The 21149-nt window shown below is 39.7% G+C and overlaps 5 protein-coding genes across 6 annotated transcripts; 1 reads left to right on the top strand and 4 right to left on the bottom strand.

The window, feature by feature from the left end:
- Positions 1-17: 17 nt before the first annotated feature.
- On the bottom strand, positions 18-2323 carry LOC147281043 (autophagy-related protein 18a-like). Its single transcript, XM_086247948.1, has 4 exons — positions 1351-2323; positions 889-1102; positions 426-552; positions 18-336 (listed from the first exon to the last, which is right to left on the bottom strand). The coding sequence occupies exons 1-4, from the start codon at positions 2164-2166 to the stop codon at positions 243-245; spliced, it is 1251 nt and encodes a 416-aa protein (XP_086104074.1). The 5' UTR covers positions 2167-2323; the 3' UTR covers positions 18-242.
- A 238-nt stretch (positions 2324-2561) lies between these two features.
- LOC147281042 (pre-mRNA-splicing factor ISY1-like protein) lies at positions 2562-4141 on the top strand. 2 transcript variants are annotated; one of them, XM_086247950.1, is made up of 2 exons: positions 2562-3625; positions 3936-4141. In XM_086247950.1, the coding sequence occupies exon 1, from the start codon at positions 2703-2705 to the stop codon at positions 3606-3608; it is 906 nt and encodes a 301-aa protein (XP_086104076.1). In that variant the 5' UTR covers positions 2562-2702; the 3' UTR covers positions 3609-3625; positions 3936-4141. The 2 variants fall into 2 exon arrangements, with proteins under 2 accessions (XP_086104076.1, XP_086104075.1); XM_086247949.1 differs by having other exon boundaries at positions 2562-3639.
- Positions 4142-5335: 1194 nt separating this feature from the next.
- LOC147281041 (protein SRC2-like) lies at positions 5336-6449 on the bottom strand. Its single transcript, XM_086247951.1, has one exon. The coding sequence runs from the start codon at positions 6348-6350 to the stop codon at positions 5493-5495; it is 858 nt and encodes a 285-aa protein (XP_086104077.1). The 5' UTR covers positions 6351-6449; the 3' UTR covers positions 5336-5492.
- Positions 6450-8917: 2468 nt separating this feature from the next.
- LOC147281040 (PWWP domain-containing protein 1-like) lies at positions 8918-13863 on the bottom strand. The gene is made up of 2 exons (XM_086247928.1): positions 12520-13863; positions 8918-11830 (listed from the first exon to the last, which is right to left on the bottom strand). The coding sequence occupies exons 1-2, from the start codon at positions 13625-13627 to the stop codon at positions 9213-9215; spliced, it is 3726 nt and encodes a 1241-aa protein (XP_086104054.1). The 5' UTR covers positions 13628-13863; the 3' UTR covers positions 8918-9212.
- An 826-nt stretch (positions 13864-14689) lies between these two features.
- On the bottom strand, positions 14690-21137 carry ACBP4 (acyl-CoA binding protein 4). Its single transcript, XM_086246266.1, has 18 exons — positions 20691-21137; positions 20180-20250; positions 19766-19829; positions 19603-19674; positions 19203-19397; positions 19043-19120; positions 18504-18614; positions 18273-18339; positions 18020-18081; positions 17764-17906; positions 17476-17602; positions 17272-17386; positions 17055-17143; positions 16771-16854; positions 16505-16693; positions 15818-15973; positions 15545-15604; positions 14690-15203 (listed from the first exon to the last, which is right to left on the bottom strand). The coding sequence occupies exons 1-18, from the start codon at positions 20850-20852 to the stop codon at positions 15018-15020; spliced, it is 2031 nt and encodes a 676-aa protein (XP_086102392.1). The 5' UTR covers positions 20853-21137; the 3' UTR covers positions 14690-15017.
- Between the last annotated feature and the right edge of the window lie 12 nt (positions 21138-21149).

Here is a 21149-nt window from a genome sequence, read left to right as displayed (position 1 = left end):
ATATAAATACTTTCAAGTATGGTGAAACAACTAGTTACTTGATCTCTGAAATTAATTTCGTCAATGCAGAACTGTTATTTTTGTACAGCCCAATACAGTAGTTGAACAATTTCTCTAGCCCATTCTCATTTCCTTGGATATTTACACCGCATTTCAGTCCCCTTAAGAATTAAAGGGAAAACAACAAAAAGGGTAATATTAACAGGAATTGCTACCCAAAACAATATATCCACCACCATAATCTAGAGGGTCTCTTCTGAAGGCTTGAGGAAATTATAATATTCAAGCTGAGTCATTTCGCCTCCATTCACAGGGTCAAATTGGCATCGATGGAAGCTGCAGAGATCGACAATCCAATAATTTCATTAGACAGCCAATAATACACCCTCTAAAGAGAAAAAAGCAATAATATGAGATTTGGTTACCTTCCATCCATGCCAAGAATCACGACTGTGTTCTTCTGGTGGCCAAAGGCAACAATGTACTGCAAACCTTCCTGCAAGTGAAATTTGGCCACTGACCATTCTGAGCTGAAATACCTAGGCAGCACGCCTGCAAAGAATACGATAAACCCAGAATGAGGTTGAATTTAAAAGACCAATATAGAGATCCACAAATCTCATTCGTTCATTTACAAATTAACACTGATCAACAGTGCCGAACTAGTAAACTTGGCCAACAAGTTTCCATGCCACCAATGCAGCAGAAACCAAAGGACATTCATTCTGGGTAACATGGTCTGCTAGTTAATATTAAGTTAAATGTTGCCTTGTACACATCAAACACTACAATACAAGATACAACAATTTCACTAATACACCTAATGTTGATACACTTAAGAATTTCACAATGATTAGAATTTTGAAACAACAAGTTACAGTATATTACCTTTGATGAAAGAGAGAGATGAAATGCCTGATGGATTAGTATGACTGATTTCGGGTGCACTGCTTGATCTATCAATGCCCCCCAAGGATCCAGCTGAATCAACCTTTAGGCTGAAAACATGGACGGTTCCCTTGTCACTCGAGACGGCAAGCCATTGCGCAGTTGAAGAGAAAGCAAGACTGTAAATCTCTGCTCTGTCTGCTCCTCTCCTAACCTTCATAAAAATACAAGTCATTTCTTCAATACAAATATTTTGTAGTGGTTACAAAAATTCATATATTTTTATGATGTTCATGCAAAAACGATGAGACATGTTCATCAAAACTTGATTTTATGATATAAACACACCCCCTATTCACATAATAAAATCAAAAACCCCATGAACAGACAATCAAAATTTTAACTCAGATTCAAATTTCATATACATACATTTATTAGAAAACAAAAAATGAATTTAAATACCTCTTGGAGCAATGAACCATCTAAAGTATTGAAAACCCGAATCAAAGTCCCTTTACTGCTGGCCGTAGCGAGCAAGCGACCATCCTGTGTGAGCGCGAAGCAGGCGAGCCTGGAATCGTGGGCCATTATAAACTTGGTCCGCTTCGACCCGTAATGCTCGACCCGAATTTGTCCTTTCTGAAGCCCCGGACAGACCAGCACGACTTGACCCGACGTATGGGAGACCTCGCACAGTCCTTTAGGGTTGGCGATGGTCTCGATCTGATGCAAGAGCTTCAAATCCGCGAAATTGTAGACGAAGATCTTCTGGACCAAAACGACGACGATTCGGTCACGGCGGAGCTTGACCCCTTTGACCTCGGACCGAAACGCGAGCTCGCCGATGCAGCGCGATTCGTGGTCGTCCCAGATCATGACCTTGTTGGAGGAGTAGAGCGGGTCGAGTCCGCCGCCGACGATGGTGAGGATGTTGCAGCGGAAGAGCATCTGGACCAATCCGACGCCGCCACGTTGACCGAAGTCGCGGCGGAAAATCTCTCGGAACGGGTCGCAGTTGTAGATGCGGAACCCGACGTCGGTGCCGACGGAGAAGCAGCCGTGGTCCTGGTTGAAGGAGAGGTGGAGGAGAAGGGTGGGGAGTTGGGCCGGGCTTGGGCTTGGGCTTTGGGTGGTGGAGAGAGAGTAGGAGTCGTCGGGTTCGGACTCGGAGGAGGGTGTGTGGAAAGTCTCTGCCATTTGGGGTGTAGTGAGTAAATCGGAATTGGGGTCCAGAGCAAGGAATTGAAAAGGAGGAGGGGAGGAGGAGATGGTGGTCATGGCCTCGTCTCTCTCTCCGAGTTGCAGGTGATGAGGATAACAATCAACAAAAACTCGCTGACGCTGGAAGGTTGGATTTTCGGGTTTTTTTTGTTTTTTTAATGTCTAATTTTTTCGGACTCTTTTCTGTACACTACAGTGTACAGGAAGATATTATTGGCTTAGGTTGTGCAAGCTCTATCTATTTATAGCTCATGTTAAAAAATAAAAAAAACCAATTATTTAATTTTTTCGTATTTTTTTTTCCATATCAAACTCAATTTCCTATTCGGTTCCTATTTGGTACCCTAATTTGGTTTCCGTACCCATGTAAAATTTCCTCTGAATACAAACTTTTAAAACTAAATTATAAAAAACAAAAAATAGAAATCCTACAATTTAAAAAAAACAAAAACCCACCAGGCCACCACCCCTTCTTCTTTGAAATCCTATTTGTTATAGTTCATTTCTTCTTGTTGTTCAAGTTGGAGAGGGCTTGGTGAGTTTTACATCGAATTAGGGATTTTAGGGTTTAATCGAATTTGAAATCAGTTGCAATGGCTCGAAACGAAGAGAAAGCGCAGTCGATGCTGAATCGCTTCATCACGCTGAAAGCCGAAGAGAAGAAGAAACCGAAGGAGCGGCGGCCATACCTTGCCTCGGAATGCCGGGACCTGGCGGAGGCCACCAAGTGGCGCCTGCAAATCATGGGAGAGATCGGCCGGAAAGTGACCGACATCCAGAACGAAGGCCTCGGCGAGCACCGGCTCCGCGACCTGAACGACGAGATCAACAAGCTGATACGAGAGAAGTCGCACTGGGAACGCCGTATCGTGGAGCTCGGAGGCACCAACTACGCCAAACACGCCCCTAAGATGACCGACCTGGACGGTAACATCGTGGACGTACCAAACCCTAGCGGGCGTGGCCCTGGGTATCGATATTTTGGGGCTGCGAAGAAGTTGCCGGGGGTTCGAGAGCTTTTCGACAAGCCGCAGGAGCTGAGAAAGCGGAGGACGAGGTACGATATATATAAGAGGATTGATGCGAGTTATTATGGGTATAGGGACGATGAGGATGGGGTTTTGGGGAGAGTGGAGGCGCCGGCGGAGGAGAGGATGAGGGCGGAGGCGTTGGCGGAGTGGCGGCGGATGGAGGAGATAAGAAGAGAGGCGAGGAGGGCGGTGGTGAGTGGGGAGGTGGTGTCTGTGGCCAAGGCAAAGGAGGTTCTGTTTGAGGAGGAGGAGGAGGTGGTGGAGGAGGAGAGGCAGAGAGAGAGGGAGTTGAAGGAGAGGACTGACAAGGAGAGGGAGTTTGTGGCTCACGTTCCGCTGCCCGACGACAAGGAGATTGAGAAGATGGTGCTGGAGAAGAAGAAGAAGGACTTGTTGAGTAAGTATGCCACTCAAGAATTGTTGGAGGAGCAGACTGAGGCCAAGCAGATGCTTAACATTCACCGCTAGACATTCGACAATGCAGGGTATTTCTACTATGGTATACTTCATTCACTGATAGTCTGCTTGCTTGAGACTTAATAATTTTCTTTTCGCTCATCAAATAAATGTTTAGGATGTATTCATATTCTGTGCTACTTTCAATGGGTTACTTGATTGACTCATAGTTTGCTTGCTTGAGACTTTAACTTGTTTTTTCTCATCAAAAACTTGCTTAAGATGGATTTTTGATTTCCTATGGGTTATTTTGAATGTTCTTGTCATTTTTTGTTTTCATCAATTCTTTTGCTTTTGGCATTTGGGTGTTAAATTCTGTTAATGTTATTGGCTGTGCAGTTGGATTCTTCTTGTGGTACTTGTCCTTGAAGAAACAAGTATATTTGTAACTGGGGAGTTGTTTTTCAAGGAGCTGCCATAGTTATTATCAGTTGAACTACCACAAGTGTTGCAAGCCTTTTTACTACATGTTCTTTATCTAACTTTCATGACTGTAATCTTTTGATAGGAAATATTAATGTAAACTTTGTCATTGTTGCTGAGTTTATGGATGACCCTTTGATTTATGCTATAAGCTTTGTAAACAAAGAACATATCAACTGTTTCGTCTATAACATTATATACACTCTATAGGATAAGAGCAAATTCCTAATTTTAAAAAGAAAGAAAACATAAGTTAGGTTTCACTTTTGTGGACAACAAGTATGAAGTGTTGGAGTGTACAAGTATGTTAAACTTAGAGATAAAATTAGTGATAAGTTGATAGCAGTGACAGACAATTCACGAGGAATGGTGTCTGCAGACTGCAGCATAAGAGACTTGGATTGGTGTTTGCTGGAGAGAGTAGATTATAACGTTTTAATCTCTTTTGAATAGCATTGACATGAAATTGCCAAGCTCATCCAAACACCACATACTTCATCACAATTCACAGACAGACAGAGACAGGCCACCTTAGCTTATTATATGAATGTTGTTGCTGGAAGTTTCACTAGTGAGTGAGGCCATGGCCCATGGGTTTTCTCACTTCCAACCAATAATGCATTGCTTGATGCTTCCAATACGTAATTCTCAAATTGCTTGCACTGTTAGCTGACAACTCTTTCTTGGGAACTGCCTTTGAATTTTGGTTGTTGAGTGCCAACAATTGGATTCTTTGGCGTGTATTTATTCCAATCTAACAACATGCTTTGCCATTGTATAATACGAATCGTGAGATGAAAGCTCCAGATGCTTGGCAACGTCGTCCCCCACACTTTCCCAAATAAATTCAACTCTTCATGGAGTAGGGACGGGCTACAAAAGTAATAATATTCACCCTTGATATTTTATCAACAACTTGGTCTAGATGGAATAAATGAATGACTGAATGGACGGCAACAAATTGACTTCTAATTTTTTTTTGGGTAAGTATTGACTTCTAATTTCGATTCAACTTTGTATAGAAAAAGCAGTGGCCAAAAAAAAAATCTTTGTATAGAAAAAGATCCTAAAACCGCTTTCAATTCCCACTGAAGGGGGAAATTACCTTCCCATTGATTGAACCAAATTGTTTCACTAGAACAGAAAAACAAGAAAGAAAAAACCCAATAAACTTTAATTTTGATAATGACAATGATGATGATAACTGTGGAAAATTATATACAAAAAAATTAACCTATCATGGCATGAATAATATGGCTTGCCTTCACCATAAGAGTTGTAAACATGCATAGGCAATTATATATAAGATAATAAGAAGGCACAAAATGCATTGATTAATTGGGAATCTGATAAAACCTTCATAGTTCATAGTCTCGTACCTCCATTTACACATACCTACTCATAAAACTAAAATAGAGAAGAAGGCAGAAAATAACCGATCAAACAAATTAAAAAAAGAAAAATCACAAGTTATTAAAAATCAAAGCCATCACCAAATCCACCATCAAAACCAGAATCATAGGAACCCATCTCCCCAACATCCGACACCATATCTCCGATCAACAAGCCACCCAACAATCCAGCTCCCAAACCAAGCCCCATGTTCGCACCTCCTCCTCTCTTAGGCTTCTGCGGCTTCACAACTTGGGGCGGGTACCCATAACCCGCCTGAGGCGGGTACCCATACCCAGCTTGTGGTGGCGGCGCATACCCATAACCCGGCTGAGGCTGTGGTGGGTACCCACCAGTCGGCGGGTAAGGATAAGCAGGGTACGCGGCTCCGTGGGCCGGTGGTGGTGGTGGGTAGGCGGAGCTTGAACCCGGATAATGCCCAGCCTGAGCCGGGTACGCCATAACGGGCTCATGGGCCTTCTTGTGGGCCTCAGGAGGAGGAGCAGAAACGGTGAACTTGGGCCCAAACTTGTAAGCAAAATTGACGGTCCCTTTGGGCTTTCCGGTCTCGGTCCGAAGACCATAACTGACGTGCTTCTCTTGCTTTTCATCGTTGGCGTTCTGGAGCAATTCGTTGAGGGGGATTAGGGCTTTGCCGATCTTGGTGTTGCCGAGAGTGCGCTCGGAGACGAGCTTGATCTTGAGGGTGAGGCGGTTCTGAAGCAAAGCGGCGTCGTCGAGGGTGAATTTGAAGGAGTAGTTCCACTTGGGGTTTGTGCCGCCGTCTTTGTGGACAGGGGTCTTGGTTTTTTGCTTCTTGGCGCGGGGGTCGCCGGAGATCGAAACGACGGCGTACACGTCCATCTTGGAGAAGATGTTGACGTCCTTGATGTCGTTGGCCGAGACTAGCGTCATTTCCAAAGGTCTGCACTCCATCATGGAATTGATGAATGAATTTCTTGAAATTATAGAAACAAAGTGTTTGTTTGCTTTGAAATTAGGGATTGAGGTTTCGTTTCAATTTGAGAGCAACGTAATGGGCAGGAAGGGAATATATAGAGAGCGAAAGCAAGGAAGGGTACGAATAATATAACGCGCTACAAACACGCACTCTCACGCCACCAAATAACTAATTAATTTTTAAGAGAGGGTTAAGTTTTAATTATTTAATTAATTACCTATTAAAGTGAGCTGTTCGGTATTTGCACTCAAATTAACTACCTAATGGTTGTAACAAAAAGGAAACACCGCCTACGAATGGTTTTATTGGTTTTGGTGCTTCTAGGATTCCCTATAATAGTTTTGTAAGTTTCTTCTAAAAAAAAAAAAAGTTTTTGTACGCGTTTCGATTTTTCTCTCGTTTTGGGTTTTCTGGAATGCGCGTTATTTACATTTATTATTGTTATTGTTTTTGGTTATTTTGTTTTTTTGTTTATGGAAGATCTTATCTACAAGACTGCAATTTTGAAAAGGAACAAGAAAATTGAGATGTTCACTAAAAATAATAAATGATAAGGCGGTTCGGTTTATTTTATTTATTTTTCTCTTTTTGAATTATATATGGTATTTTTTAGAATATAAAGATATCATTTAACATGTATTATTTTGTTGAGAGAATTATAATAATGTTCCTCCAACTTTATTTTGACTATCACTTTAGTCTACAAATTTGTTTTATTTATATTTTGAGGAAATTACAAATTTGGTCCACTTATTTTATACCTAGTTCAATTTTGGTCTACGATCTTTTTTAAGTTCAATTTTGGTCCACTTATTTTTTACTTAGTTCAATTTTGGTCCACGATTCTTTTTAAATTATGATTTTAAATCATTTTGGTTATGTTTTCTTCAATTATAATTGAAGTATAAGTTATATTTTATCATTTCTTAGTCATAGGAACTAATTTGGAGTATTAGGATTAAAGAGAATTGAAGTTTGATGAAGTTTGAAAAATCTGAAAATTTTCTACGAAAAATTGGTAGTTTCGGGTACTCTACTTTGGAGACAATTATCTTGAGTTTTAGAATTCTGATTTGAATGATTTTTATGTGGTTGTAAAGATGAGATGCATACCTTTAAAACAAGTATATGTTTGCTGAATTTGGCTGAGATTTGATAGGGTAAAAGGCGGGATAAATTTGAAAAAACAAATCTGAACCTTTATTGAACAAGTGAAACAATTAGTGGACCAAAACAAAACTTTAAAAAGATCGTGGACCAAAATTGAACTATGTATAAAATAAGTAGACCAAATCTGTAATTTCCTCTTATATTTTTTTATCAATTTTAGTCACATATATGATATATCATGTTAGAAAAAGAAATACGAGATAAGTTACTATTTTAACCTTTCAAAAATCACTCATATATTTAACACATAATTAAAATTGACAAAAAAAATAAATAAAATTAATTTAAATAATAAACGGATGAAAGTTCGAGAACTATAAAATTAAAAAAATTCCTCAAACTCTTATTTTTTTTATTCTGAAAAGTTCATAGATTTAAGTAATACTAAATATAAAGTTTGAGTACCATTATTGTCATTTGATCCTATTTTGTTTTACATATTTGAATTTTAATATCTCTACCTTTTATCCCATTTTATGACATGCCATTTGGGAGAGCCATGAGAAAACAAGTCAATTCAATTGAGGAAGACATAAAGCGTTGTCTTCACATACTTAATGGACGTCGGCAATCGGCATACTCTGTACTAGTAATGCTAATGGATGTCATTTCAATTCAATTAATGGATGTCGTCATCCTATGTAGTAATGCTAATGCGATTATTGGAGTGAAAAGTCGAAAGTCAAAACCTTAACATGGGCCGCGGTCCATGGGCCGTACCAGTCGGGCCAGCCCACATAGGAACTCGTATATTGGCGCGTGGGAGCCGCTTTGCTTATGGAAGAAGGAACAAAGTGGTGAGATCATCGGTGATGTTGTCCACCACTTCTTCCACCGCCTTGACCGACTGTTTTTGGTAAGTTTCTCTTCTTCTTCCTTGTACCTTTCTTCCCTCTTTCCTCTTAAAAGCCAACCCCCTTTTACATCACCCCATATAATCAATGTATTAGAGGAAACCATTACATTCCCTTCAAAAACCAAAAGGGAATATTTCAGTCACTTTGGTTTTGTTTTGGGTGCGTGTTGTGCCATTTTAATAATATATACCTTAATTAATTGGCAACTTTCACTTAATCATATCAATTTCTTATGCACGTGCTAACTGAATTTTTTTTTCTTTATTATTATTATAGAGAAGTCTGGCACTTTCAGCATACCTTTGCCATTGTGCACTACAAAGAAAATAAATTCGACTCTATCAAAACAACAGATTTTATATTGTTGTGCTTACCCAAAACCAAAAGATATTTTAACAATTGTTAAAAGTATGAGCAAATATCTTCCACCACGTGCAGTGTGAGTGACTTTCGAGAGCTGGAGCTGGCCCACGCACCAAACGCCAATGAATTAAACAACCCAATAAAAAAAAAACACAAAAGGTAAAGCAGATAAACAAGAGGGCAGCCAACCAGTCACTATCAATATCACCATCACTAGTACAGTTGGAGCTAGTATTCTACTTTTGAAAAACTACATGAATTCAATTCCATCGAGCCTACAATTTGCTTTGTCTAGCCTCTCTGACCCCACTTAGCACGCACATCGCGTCCCTTGTGTAATAATTGATAGCCGGGAAGCTTGCTTGCTTGCTTTCTTTCAAGGCAAAATGCTCTAATATTGTCTTGCTTGTGGCATATATATCTTTTTTTTTTTGGGTGTTTGATCAAACTTCAAAGAGGGTGGTAAGGCACATAGCCAAGAAAGCCAGTCACGGTGGTTACAACATCGTTGCACCTTGTCAACAGGCTTAGCATCTGCTGAGAAATATCAACGGTAATGGTGGGTGTGGTGCTGCTTGGAAATGCACTACTAGTACTAGTAGTAGTAGTGGGATGAATATTGTGACTGTTTCTGGGTGGTGCCATTTCAGAATGCTGTGCAAAATTATTATGTGGGGGTCTTGCATATTGAGGAGGAGGGCGACCAAGGGGAAGAGGAAGAATAGGAGGCAATGATGATGATGAAGTTGGAAGAGGCATGACCTTTTGAAAGTTCCTAGTTGTAGTAGTATTAAAATCCATAGCAATAGAAGAAGTAGAAGTAGAAGTAGAAGTAGAAGTAGAAGAAGGTGCACCACTACCATCAGCAAAACTAGCACTGTTGTTGATGTTGTTGAAGTTATTTCTATTACCAGCCATCATCAATTGTTGCTCAGTAGTAGTACTCCTACTAGTTTCTTCCCCACCCAACATGAATTTTACACGTGCAGTCCCTTTACTATTTCCATTTCCATTTCCATTCCCACCAGTTACCTGCCCTCCTGTCTCCTCGCCTGATGACTTCTTCAGGATCGACTTCAGCTGAATTGCACTCTGCAGCTGCTGCTGCTGCTGCTGCTGTTTGAGAGCTGATCCCAGTGGCTGTGGTTGCACCCCTGCTGAATCCTTCGCCCATTGGGTCTCGCTGGAATTGTCATCTCCACGTCCCTTCCCTGATTCAGGAACTTCAGGACCGCCCACTTCTCGAAGGTGGCACCTCACACTAAAGTTTCCAAAGAAAGAGTTGTTAGCTGTAGCAAACTTGAATGCTGCTTGCGCATCAGATTTGTGCAAAAAGACAACTCGGCATGTTGCGGACTTCCAAAAGACTCGGAGTCCAGACTGATCCATAGGCCCAAAACGTGCAAACTTTGCCTTCAGTTCTGCAGGTGATGGGAGAGATATTTTGGGAGGGAATTTCATCACCAGCATGGTGGGCTCGACTGCCTTTGACGGAGGTTCCTTTTTCTTCACAAAACCTGACTTCAGTGACCTCCGCGGAATTGGTGCAGCTGAATCTTTTGCCTCTCCACGGTGGACTTCTGAAACTCTCTGGCTGGTCTTCTTTTCTGAAGCCAATGACTTTATATCAATAATTTTCTTGGACCTCTTAGCCGCAATATCTCCTTGACGGTCAGATGGAGCACGTTTCCGCCCAGCTATGGTACGATCATCAGATCTGAAGAAGGGTTTTGCAGGTTTCGAGGATGTCAAATCTCTAACTTGCTCGGTAGGGGAAATTTCAGAGGCTTTGAAACCAGATGAAGATTTAGAGGCTCGAACTTCAACAGGTTCAGTCTCTGATGGTGGTGACAGAACCAAGCTTTTCTGGTAGACAAGGGAACGGAACTGCAGAAAGAACTGCCGAACAATAGCAGGGCTGTTTGTTTCAACACCATGAAAAGGATCAAGGGCAAGGGCTTGCAAATCGCTTACTAGTTGTGGTAGCAAAAGCTCCACATTTCCTGAGCCAAGAAGCGGCAATGTTCCAACAGACTCAGACAAGTTATTCCTGGCAGCAACATCTTTCTTATTATGTTCTACCTGAAAATCCTCTCTTGGAGCCAAACCAACATGGTTGAGATTTCCAGCTGCCTTGCCCACGGAGGAACGTACTTTTCCGGAAGGCAAAAGCTTCTGTGGATTTCTGAAGCTTGCTTCCGAGCCTAACTGTTTCTTCTTTTTCTTTTTCTTTTTATCTCCCATTATAGAGTTCTCAGAGTTCATGTCCTCCGCAGACCGTTTAAGAACCTTTGCCTTTTTCACTCCACCAGCAGCTTTCATTCCACCTGAACTCTTTGCCTTGATTGGTAAAGGATCTCCAATACTGTGACTATCGTGAACTTGGCCTCCTTCCACTTTCTTCGAAAAACTAGAAGGTTGTTGAAAATTGTCATGTGATCCAGACAATTTTGCACCCTCTTCACATTTAAACTCAACTGAACCCTCACCTTCCTGCTTTAAAGGTTGTGATGTACCATCTTTTATAGATTGCTTGGTTCCTTCCCCCAGTAAATCGATGCAGCTTGTACTTGTAGGACTAGGACCTACAGAACCATCCCATGTCACTCCCACTTTCACTTCTGGCAGAGCCCCCCTTCCCTTCTCAAGAGATGGCTTTGCATCAATGGTAACACCTTGGGTGCTGAGAGAGCTGTTTTCTGGTGCCTGATCTATGATTACAGATTCTTTGCCAGACACACCAGGACTCGAAACTTCAGAACTTCTGCTGACAAACTCAGTCTGTACTTGTTTTGCTGGAATTTGAGGCTTCATAGAGACAGCTGGAGTCCTTTTCTGTAACATAAAATTGCCATCTCCTAATGCCATTGATCCCTCCAAGTAAGCAGATGATGCCGAGGAACTAGCTTGGCCCTGGCTAATTTGATCGGCTTTCAAGTTGCTGGATTCATCTCTCCGCTTGAAAACATATTTGTCTTTCTTAGAATGGTCCTTAACTTTCATAGGTTTTGTGGCACTCTTCCTCCCACCCAGAGTTTCAGCAATCACCAAGGGACCACTCAAAGGAGCTGGTTAAGGAAACAATCTCATCAGAAACAAGGGATATTGAAAACATGTTAAGTGAACTCAATTTGCAAGGCAGATGGGAAAGCATCTATTTTTGCTTTTGTGCATGATTAAAAGTTAAAACCAATATATTGGGCAGAGGTGTCCAGGACACTTCAAGGTACCATTAAATGGCAAATTTTACTACTCAATGATACAATAGAAGATGCAAATATATAATAATATCCTGACGGAGGGCAAAAAATGAGAGATTTTATGAACATTTTTCCTAGACTTGTACGATGTTATGGGTGAAACAAAAATTAAGGAGACAGTTACAAAAACAGACCAAAAAAAAATCCAAATCTGTTATTTTTTGGGTCTAATTTTGAAATATTGAAAGGGTAGGAATATGCCATAAACCTTGATGCAAAAGGCAACTTGTGATCACAGTACAAAGACCTTTGACATTCAAGGTCTATGATAAATTCTCATTTTAATACATTTGACATTTTCCAAAGTAAATAATAACATTTTAGTTCTTCAAAGACCTACAATTCATCTGTAGTTACAGTTAGAATGCACTCTCCACCCTCAACATCAACCAAAAGCTCTCAAAGACAACTTGAACAAAAATCAAGTAAGTAACAACATAAAGGTTCAAGATTGATTAATAAGTATTACCAATTATGAGGAGAAAGTATCAAAATACCTCGAGTTGGCGCCGGCCCAGCAGCTGGATTACGAGAAGGGCGTCCTGGATGCACACCAAATGCCTGAGCATAGGTCTCATCATACTCTTCAAACACGATCTTACGATAAGAAAATAAAGTAGCCTTATTCTTAGTAAAGCTAAGGCATTTCTGATCACCACCGTGCGGCGACAATGCCAACTGCTTCACAAAAGACAGGATTTCACTCGGCTTAAAATCATCCCTCGCCTTGCGAATCTGATCCGCAGAATAAACTGCTCCCGGCTCATAATCCGGCACATCAACAACAAAGTAGCCTTGCACACTGGTGAGCCGGAAATTATAGCGGTTCCTACATTTACAAACCAAACCAACTCCACACCTACGACTGGCCTCATCAACAGCCTCTTCCACAGCCTTCAAAAAGCTCCTGTGATTTGTCTGTCGGGATTTCTCAGCAAAATGGGGATCAAATGGGATAATTTCAGCTGGGTCGAACCACCCGTAGCTACTATCGCCGAAGAAAGCAACCAACACATGACCTTCCCTTCGCGTTCGGCGCACCTGAGATGATGCAAACGCCTCGTTAAATATACGTCCTGGCCACCATGGGTGAGATTTTACCTTTCCCCACACCATATCACCCACTTCGAACCCATAGCTAAGCGCCCTCGACGTTCCGAGAGCTATTCCACTCTTCTCATTAGCCACATAATTATCAAACTCCGATAACAAATCTACACCGTCCTCTCCTCGATCATTCTCAGTCTCGAATTTATCATATTCATCTTCGAGTTCGACCTTTCCAATGTCGAATACATCATCGTCCTGGTCATCATTGAATCGATAAACGCTCAATTTTTCCGAACCCTCTGATTCCAATACTTTATCTACATTTCCAACATCCATACTAACCCTAGCCCTAACCTTGTCCTCCTCAGATCTTCCGCCTTCTGACACCCGAGCGCCACCAGCCTCGCTCTCCGAAGCTCCAGAATCGAGCTCCATTGGTGAAACCCTAGCTTCATCTTTTGAGCTACCGACACCGCCTTCAGAAACCCTAGCTTTAGCTTCATCAGCCTCTACAGTGGAATCAGATTTTCCATCCAATTCGAAATCGCTGTTCATCACAGAGATCTTTGAACTAGCTATAAATGAAATATCTTGGAAGCTCTAGGCAAATAGAGTTGGGGGGTCCCAACGAGGAGGCATACCTGCTTATCGTCTCATGATGAGGATTTGGAAGCACGAAACTTTTCCAGGAAAAGTCCAGAAAGTGTGGGATTTTGAGGGATACAAATAAACCCTAGAGATAAAGAGCCAGAAAGGGTGTTTGGATAGTAAGAAAATGGGGGGATCGTGATTTTTCTGGGCTTCGTGTAATGAATACTCACTCTACTCAGGGCAATTATACGATACAACACCAGTGCTAAGTTAGGTCCATTAGAATGATGCCACGTCAATAAAATAAACCTTTTTATTTTATTTTATCACTGACTAGATAGGTTTCACCAATTTTCGGTTTTTCCCTTATTTTTCACTAGTTCCAAGTTTAAACCCCATTCTACCTTTTATTTTCTCAAATTTATCACTCAAGTCATTATGCTTTCAATATCCAAAAAACAAAAAACTTTCAATATACCAATTTTGTTAATCATAGATCACAATAAACCCCAAACTACCACGAGACTAAGAAATTTTTTAATACATTTGTTTTTTTTTTATATTTTTTAACTAATATAAGAAGTGAAAATAGAAGTACTCTTAATTCAGTCTTTCACAAGAACAACTTTGTGATTTAGAATTTTTGACAAAATAAAAACTAACTCATATGAACTTCATTTTGATTTGTAATTCGGTCTTTCACTATTCATTCATTCAACGAGGGTTGTGCATAACAGAGATTTGGCACACATAATGCATTGTATGGACAACAAATTTGGTGTGCCTTTGATTTGGGATTCATTAAAGTATGAAGGTTTGAAGGTTTGAAGGTTTGAAGAATTCAAGAATCAAATAACAAACAGCTGCTCTTTCGATATAAAAACATCAAAATAAGAGCTCATACATACAAAATTTTGTAACCATATTTCATAAAAAGTTTATTTTAGGATAAATATATGAAAATGAATATTTAATTACATTGAGCACAAAAGAACTGAGAGTAATGAAAGATTTGAGAGGCCACTCAATTATTCCCATTAGACAACACAGTATAAACAATGAGATCTACACTTCACTTAATATATTCACTTTGAATACAAATTTCAAAAAAATTGGTGACCCAAAAGAATATAGCAACTCACAGACATGAAGCTACATAACTGAAATTGCAGTACATGTATTCATGCAAAAAACCCCAAGGGGGTTCTCCCTCTCTCTCCAACAAGAACCTCATATCTTATTTCTATCACTGGAAAGAACTTGGTGAAGTAAAACAAAAATATTTAAAAAAAAAAAAAAAAAGTCAATAAGAACCAAATCTAACAACCCCTATCCATTTGGCTTTGGCAGAAATTTAGGCATCATCTTCTTTTTCGCTACCGGGGGTTCCAGCAAGCCAACCCCAGACGCCACCTGAGCTCTGTCTCTTAGCATTTAAAGCAGCTTGTTCTGATGCAGCCTTTTGTCGCTGGAGGAGTTCAAGTTCTTTCTGCAATGTCTCCATTGTTTGGAGCTTCTGCCGTAATTCAGCAAGTTCAACCTGTAGATTCAATGAGTAGTTAGCGGTAAATCCAGATTCGTTTCTCTACACAACATGAGAAGTGCCAATGTGTGAAGGCAGCCTGGTGCTATACCACTCAGGCTACTAAGGTCAGCTAAAATGGATAGTGATAAGATCCACCACCTTCCTCCTGAACTTCAAGCTTTTCACAGAGATCATCCCAAAAACTATTATATTTGTCTACAAAATTTGAACTGAAAGTGCAGAAATTCTTGTTTGGCAATCGAAACATCTAAATTAACCAAGAATCAAGTGATAGTTGTCCATATTGTAACCCAACTGACCAATAAGGTAAAATCAGTTAAAGAGTGAGAGCATACCTCAAGTTTGAAACATCTTGACTGCTCAGATGCAAGTTGGCCACGTACAGATTGAAGCTCCTATAAATTCAGTACGATGTGATCAATGGCAATTCATACAAGAGGGAAAACACAAACGAATTACGTGTGCCCTAGAAAAATTGGATACAACTAGTACTAGACAATTGAATTCCTGATATAAGTTCCTTCTGACCACAGAAGGTTCCTCTAAGCAACAGAAGTATAACCACCATTTTTTCAAATATGCATATGTGTATATCCACTAGTAGTTACCTTGTACAGGTCAGTGTTACGAGTCTCTGCCTCTGCTAACTCTTGCTTTAATTGGAGAGAATGCATCTTATCCTTACTGAGTAGTGATTCTAATTCTTCTTTCTCTGCTTTGATGGTTGCTATAAGATGTTCATTGGTATTTTTGCCTTTGGATTTCTGCAAGAGAGTAAATGTTTAAGTAATAACCAATAACATGAAAACATATCTGTGGCAAAAAAAAAGGGAAGCAGATTAATACAAGATCAAAATTTTTTATCTGATACTGGGAACTACTGGGTCATTAAGAAAGTAGTAACCATGTACATCTTTAACAAAGTAAATAACTTCTGGAAAACAAAACGGGAATGAAAAGTAATTACTATTGACAAACTGTGGACCTAGGCAATGATTTACAAATTCAAGCATATAGCCTACAGGAGAGAGAGGGGAACCAGTCTGCTCAACAGAATAAAGCATATATACAAATCATTCTGAAACTGAAGGGGATCTCAAAGATATTTGCCACATTTTCATGAGAGACTATCCTGATTGACCTTAATAGGCATTTAATATAAATATACATAAATACATATGTGTGCATTCCATCTGCTTGAATAATTTTTGCACACCAAGTGGTGCAGTACTCTTAAAAGCAAATTTTGGATAAAATAAAATAAAGGATCTCCACATGCTTTTAATATAACATACCATGGGCTCTGAGTCAACATTGTCCATAACTATTTCCCTGATTTTTCCTTCTTGCCCTGCTTCAAACTCAGACTCCACATCTCGTGTAGCATTTGTAACATTATGCACAGCAGAAACACTGTCTGGAACAGGAGTTTCCATCATCTTTGATTGCAAGGTTGACTTGTGGCTTGGTTTAAGAACGTTAACCTAACAGCATGAAGAAAATTTAGGACAATAGAACAAGAGCAGAGGAAGCCACAATTGCAATGAAAATTGCTCCTCACCTCATTGTTGTAACGCCCATTGTATCCTCCAAAAGATATAAGTACATCTTCACCATTGTAAGAGCCTACGGCCAAACTTAATCCCTGCAAAAGGAGACAATCAGATGGCAGTTCCACTACATTAATGCTGGTAGTGAAATTATCTCACACTTGAGAGAAGGCTATGGTAACAATCCCTCATCAGGCAAAGATCTAATCATGATAATAACTAATATAGTATTAAGATATATATGCACGCCATTCAAATTAAGTTGACTAAACAGAGGTTCCCAGAAATAGAATACCTCACTAGCAATAGGAACACGCCCTTTAACAGTAGTTACAACAGACCAAACAAGTGTAGACATATTTAGGACAACAGTTTCCGAAACCCCTGCAAAAATGGAAAATAAAGAGATAAATACCTAACTACGTGGAATAAAGTGGATTCCAATTAAGAAGTAGATCCACTAAACCTATGAATTCCAAAACCATCCAGATGCCAAATAGTAATATGCATACCACTCTTATTGTCACCACCACCAACAATGAACCAATTCTCCCCAATTGTCACACCTGCATGCCCAGCCCGTGGAGTTGGTATTTCACCCTGTTGTGTGGGTCTTGACCATTCCATCTATAAAGTCCAAATATATGAAAGGCATGATGAATAGTTTTATTGAACAACAACAAAAGAAAACATTTAGAATAGAGTATTTAACTTACAGTTTGCAAATCAAGGACATGCAGATCATTGAAGCACGTTGCATGTGAACCCCCACCAAATATAAGGAGGTAACGCTCGGCATGGAGAGCGGCAGCATGATCAGACCTTGGAGAAGGAGACACCCCTCTGCGAAAGAATGAAATTATATTAACCTCAATGTTGATACAGCTACATAAATACCTTAACAAAATGTGTCAATTATGTCAAAAAACCCAAAAAAAAAAAAAGAGATAAAAGATAAAAGATATATATTGCTTGTGCTTCTGAAGTTGCCAGTTATGTCTTACACGGTATCAATCTCATCCCAGGTCATCGATTCTAGGTCAAGAATATGCAGATCATTCAAGAGAGTCCTGTTTGCATCTTGTCCCCCGAAAATTACCAAGTTGTTACCTCCAACAAGGGTTACTGATTGACCTCCGCGTGATACCTGAAAAACATGGTGGGAAAGCACCATGATTTAAAAAATTCCAAGCATGCACTTGTGCTTTATACTTACGTTTTACAAATACATAACAGTCAAGAGAACAAACAAATAAATACCGGTGGTTTCCCATAAGTCTTTAATGATGACCAAGTGCTACTTTGTAGATCAAATGCCTTAACTGTCATGAAAAAACAGGGGTAAAAGGTAAGAAAATAAGAAAGCATATGAAATGGGTTAAAAGGGCCCAGCCTTAAAAAGCTTGAAATGAATCTAGAATAAGGTTCTACTGAGCAAGTGTTAAGAAAGTTGCACCAGCAAGATTAACATATACATCAGAAAATCATAAGACACTAAGATATTAATTCATACCCTGGATAGAATCAGAAGGATTCTTTGTATGTCCAGCAATTGAAAGAAGTTTATTCCCCCATGGTATCTACAGAAACAGAGAAATTATTGGACAATATCACTGTGGGTATTCAGAATTGTTGCAATAAAAGTCAGCAGAAAGGGATGGATATTGTGCAAAAGTTCATGTCTTTGTGATAGAACCTTGATTCTAAAATTCATTGAGGGGAAAGAAAACTGTTCTATACTAACCAAGGAATGACCAGCAAATGGGGTTACTGATACTGGAGACGGTGAGTCAGGTGATTCAGCCCCAGCTTTGGCCTCAATCTTTAACCAAGTCCAACTCCTCAAATCCAAGACCTGAATTGTACTTGAAATTTGTGAAAACAAGAAAATGTATCCATATCTATGTCAAATGTCAATGCAAGTATACATAACATAAAGTTTGAATATAAACCTTTAGCAATACAAAGGAAGCACATATAGAACTTACAATCATTAAGAACACCAATATGTCCAACTACTCAGATTTCTTCATAAATGAAATATAAATATCAAAAGAGTGCCAAGAGGGTGATACCCATGTATACAAGCTATATAATCCACCAATTCAGGTCAATGTTCATTTCCTTTCCTCAGATGAATATCACTAAGAGTAGCAATATATAAGAAACATACAAAACACACCCCTAAAACACCACTAGCATAGTTAGACTTGGTTGATGGTCCAACATAGAATACTTTTATGTATTTGCAAATATGCATGCATGTGCAGATAAGTTGCTTACATGGAGATCGTTTAGGTAACGACCATTGTGGTTTCCACCATAAATATACATCATGTCTTGAATTACTGCTGCTCCATGCTGAAAAAGTGAGAGCCCTTTGTTCAAAAAGAAGAAGTTGGTAAAGAAAATGAAGAAGATGAAGAGGCAGACATCCTAATACCTCATATCTGGTTTTCGGATGTTGTCCAGATATTGGAGGTGCAATCCATTGATCATAAACAACAACTGAACCAAAGCCTTCAGAGACCACATCTTTATCTTGAGCTTCCACTACGCTCCCATTTTCAGCGGAGATTGTCTTTGTCTCAGGAAAAGAGTTTCCATTCTCGACAACTGGCTCAGCTTTGGAATTTTGCTATAACCAAAAACCACAGTAACACACAGAGAAACAGTAGGTAAGCGCAAAGGAATGAGGAAGAGTTGCATGCAAAGTCTATTTTCCATGGTAATCCCAAAGAACCATAAACTAGCGAATCAGAAAAACAACCCTTGAAAGTCTCTAAAAGAATAGACAGGGGAAAGAAAAGACGATATTGTATAAATACTTCCAGACTACTCACATTCATTTGTACATCTACCACAGGCTCTGAAACAAAGTTTGATGCTCTTGAATACCAACCTGGATCTTCTTCCTACTCAAAAAATAATGCAGACAAAGATGAATTAGCAAAGGTTCTTGGTCAAATAACAAAAACATAGACCTGACAATCTTATTGGGCAGACCTCCAATATTTTCACAAACAGACGCATTGCTTCAGTGGAAGCCATATCTGCAAGCTTCTTCCAGCTGCAAATTGTACATATGAAACACAATTATAAAAGAAGACTCCATATAGTAAGAATATATGCATGATGGCGCAGACCAAACCCTTTTCTATATCTAATTTTCTATACAAATACCTCCCCCTCCCTTTTCACCCTGCTCCCAAACTTGTAGACCAAACCCTTGCTATTCACTGGTAACTCCAAACTGCAACTACTAATTAACAAATCAACAAAACTAGAAAATTCCAATCTAACTAGAATCGCAAACACATGCATTGTTTTTCGGTACATATATCATACACACCCCCGAACACAGACATATGTATATCTTCTTAAAATGAGAAAATGAGTTAGTTGTAAATGTAAGCATACCTGCTCCATTTGCTTTTTTCAATAGCATTCCAAGCACTAGGTTCCGGTACGTTACAAGGCCCTACAGTAGCCTGCCATTGCAATTGTAGAAACAACAAAATGCACACAATAAGACATACTAAATTGACATGCAAAGGTACATACATCTATAGATACTGACACATATATGCTTTAGATAGATAAATCCATACACGCAAACATACTTATATAATTACACATACATATATAAAGATAATTTAATCCAAGTTTTAGATCAACATCCAAAACATGCCAATCTGGATTTTGAAATTCCAGATCTACCAAATTACACACAATATATAATTACACATTACTAAAACACAAAAGGATCAACGTGAAAATGAAACACTCCAGTGAGCATCCAAACCGTGGGATTGACATTTGTACGCAATGCGATCGAGAAGCGAGGGATTGGGATTGGGATCGAGTTTCAGACGAAAACGAATGAGTGTGTGTGAATGGGATCGAGAAGGCAGAGGAAGGTGTATGTTACCTGCTGGTACAGAGCGTAGAGGATGAGAGCGGACTCGGCGTTGAACTTGGAGCGAACCGCTTTAGAGGAGGAGCGAGGAGATCCATCGAACCCAGCGTACGAGGCCGCCGCGTAGAACCGCTCAGGGTATTGGAGCCCCGAGCTCGCTCGAGCCATAGCCATTTTTGTCTGTCTCTCTCTCTCTGTCTTTGTCTCGGTCTATGTGGTGTTTTTTTTTGTAAGAGAACGAGAAACGGAATTCTGGCCCTCTGGGATTCAATTCGGGATTTAATTAATACGTAGTATAAGAAATGAGGGTGTTTGGCTTGGGATTTGAGAAGTGCAAGTCACACAAAGTGATTTTGTTTATGACATATGCTGTCGACATGCCAGCATGTTGATCTGATTCTGATGAGTCCTTTTCTTTTTCTTTTTTTCGTTTTTCCTTTTCTTTCTTCTTTTTGGTTGTTTGGGATTTGA

This window comes from Dryas octopetala, chromosome 6 (assembly GCF_963921425.1).
Source record: "Dryas octopetala chromosome 6, drDryOcto1.1, whole genome shotgun sequence".
NCBI lineage: Eukaryota > Viridiplantae > Streptophyta > Magnoliopsida > Rosales > Rosaceae > Dryas > Dryas octopetala.
Note: the sequence above shows the minus strand (reverse complement) of the source record. Positions and strands in the feature narration are given on the sequence as shown.